General features: G+C 28.2%; 1 protein-coding gene across 1 annotated transcript; it reads right to left on the reverse strand.

Moving 5' to 3' along the window:
* Positions 1 to 269: 269 nt before the first annotated feature.
* On the reverse strand, positions 270 to 1,402 carry LOC136775047 (uncharacterized). The gene is made up of 6 exons (XM_066729522.1): positions 1,394 to 1,402; positions 1,107 to 1,304; positions 731 to 862; positions 514 to 656; positions 447 to 464; positions 270 to 300 (listed from the first exon to the last, which is right to left on the reverse strand). The coding sequence occupies exons 1-6, from the start codon at positions 1,400 to 1,402 to the stop codon at positions 270 to 272; spliced, it is 531 nt and encodes a 176-aa protein (XP_066585619.1).
* Positions 1,403 to 1,859: the final 457 nt, after the last annotated feature.

Here is a 1,859-nt window from a genome sequence, read left to right on the forward strand (position 1 = left end):
TGTTAGCATGGTCATTAATTTCAATTTTTTCCTTTCTTTTACCCATTGTTAGTAAGGTGTTTACCATATTTAACTTTTCTTGTTCAATTAACTCTCTTACACTGTTAAAATTTTCCATTAAAAGTAGGATTCTTAAATTTCTGTCTTCATTATTTGCAATTTGGTTTAATTTCGTGTTGAATTCAATAATTTCATTATTAAAATCTATAGTTTTCTTTTTCTTCTCTCGTAGTTTAAATGTCATATCATTCATTTGATTGAGTTCGATGTTAGTTTCTTTTATCTACATCTTTATATGGCCTAAAAAATTACATAGAAATAAAAATTATGTTTTCATTTAGGTTTTGCAGATAATGCTTGATGGAAACAAAAGAAATAAGTAACATCTATTCATAAAGAGAAAAAGTACACAGATTGTGGAATGTAGGATGCAAAATGTATATTACTTGATCTTCACACAGCAACTACTTTAAATACAGCTTCTTAAACATTCAAAAATTCAAGTTATTTCACTTACTGATGAACGAGTTGATGTGTGGCTTCTTCCCCAAATGTGCATTTAATTGTTTATTGTAGGATTCAGAGAAGTTATTTGTTCTATTATTTAAGTTAAAAACAGAAAAATTTTCTGCCTTTATTTCTTTCAACCAAAATTTCTCATAATAGTAAAAATATTTTTCAAGAATTTTCCAAATTGAGATTCTGTTTGAGTTTTTAATAAGTAAAATACATCGGAAATATAAGAAGATGGTAATAAGGCTAAAAGTGTTAATTTCCTTATGACTATAAATCTTTCTGGGTAAAAGCTTTTGTGTTTCTTTTTATTTATAATTGAAAGGCTTTGAGCCTTCTTCATTAATGTCTTAAAAAATAAATAAAATGGATTTAGTTTTCGTGACACACAAAGCTTACATTTTATATTACCAAGATATTAACGATTTTTGTGTTTTCAGAATTCGTATAAAGTCGACGACAACGATGATTTGTTTGGTATTGGATTCTTCATATGGTATTTCATTATACCTACACTATGACCAAGATATGGCAGGATTTGAAACTTATGTTGTCGCCCACTTTACATTTAGAGATACGCAAGAGTATCTTACTTGAGAGTAGTGGAAGAAACAATGTGATATTTGTACTTCAGGATAAACTAACTGCATTGCATTCGTCATAGCCCGTTCGTAATCAAACATAGCGAGTTTAGGTTTAAAACAAGTAAAATTATATTTTAAAAAATTTAGTATTTCTACGTAATCTGATGTGCGCCTATTTTTCATTAATATCCAGAAACATGGGATAGCCTGAAGTAGATTAATTAAATATGCTTAGTTTCATTTAATTTATGTTACGAAAATAATGCGGTGTAAGGACTAATAATGTATGCTTTTACGTTTCGCATCTTAACTATTTACTTCTGGCAAATTAATGTATTCTGTAATTGATTCTCTTGACTTATCTAAACCTTTCCAAATTTTGATTCCGCAATGTGTAAACCTGTTTCCTTTTACAAAATAACTGTGTTACGTTGTTTAAAATCAATGTAAATACGTGAATATTCGAAACGTATGTAGCTGCAATAGATCTAATCTTACCTTTTCTGCATAATCAACAATTGTAATCAAAATGCTAAGTAACTGTAAATTCTTATCTTTCAAATTTGGCACAACTTGGAATGTTCCATCAATAAACATATTTTCTGCAGATGGAAGTATATGTTGTATAAATTCTGTATCATATAATACTATGTTTAACATATTTTCATCATCATTTTTCAAAATTTTAGTGCTGAGCGTAATTTCTCCATGATCTTGTGTTAGATAGCGTGCTAAGCTTGAAAGATCGTTTTCATCTAAAAT

Source organism: Prorops nasuta, unplaced genomic scaffold (genome assembly GCF_024137725.1).
Source record: "Prorops nasuta isolate Cenicafe-Biocafe unplaced genomic scaffold, Cenicafe_Pnas_1.2 PNAS00007, whole genome shotgun sequence".
NCBI lineage: Eukaryota > Metazoa > Arthropoda > Insecta > Hymenoptera > Bethylidae > Prorops > Prorops nasuta.

Bases quoted from the DNA above. Each gene is read 5' to 3' on its own strand.
- LOC136775047 (XM_066729522.1), bottom strand. The intron at 863-1,106 runs GTAAGATACTCT...TTATTTTTTAAG, and splicing joins GTTTCTTCCACTACTCTCAA to ACATTAATGAAGAAGGCTCA. The intron at 657-730 runs GTATTTTACTTA...TACTATTATGAG, and splicing joins CATCTTCTTATATTTCCGAT to AAATTTTGGTTGAAAGAAAT.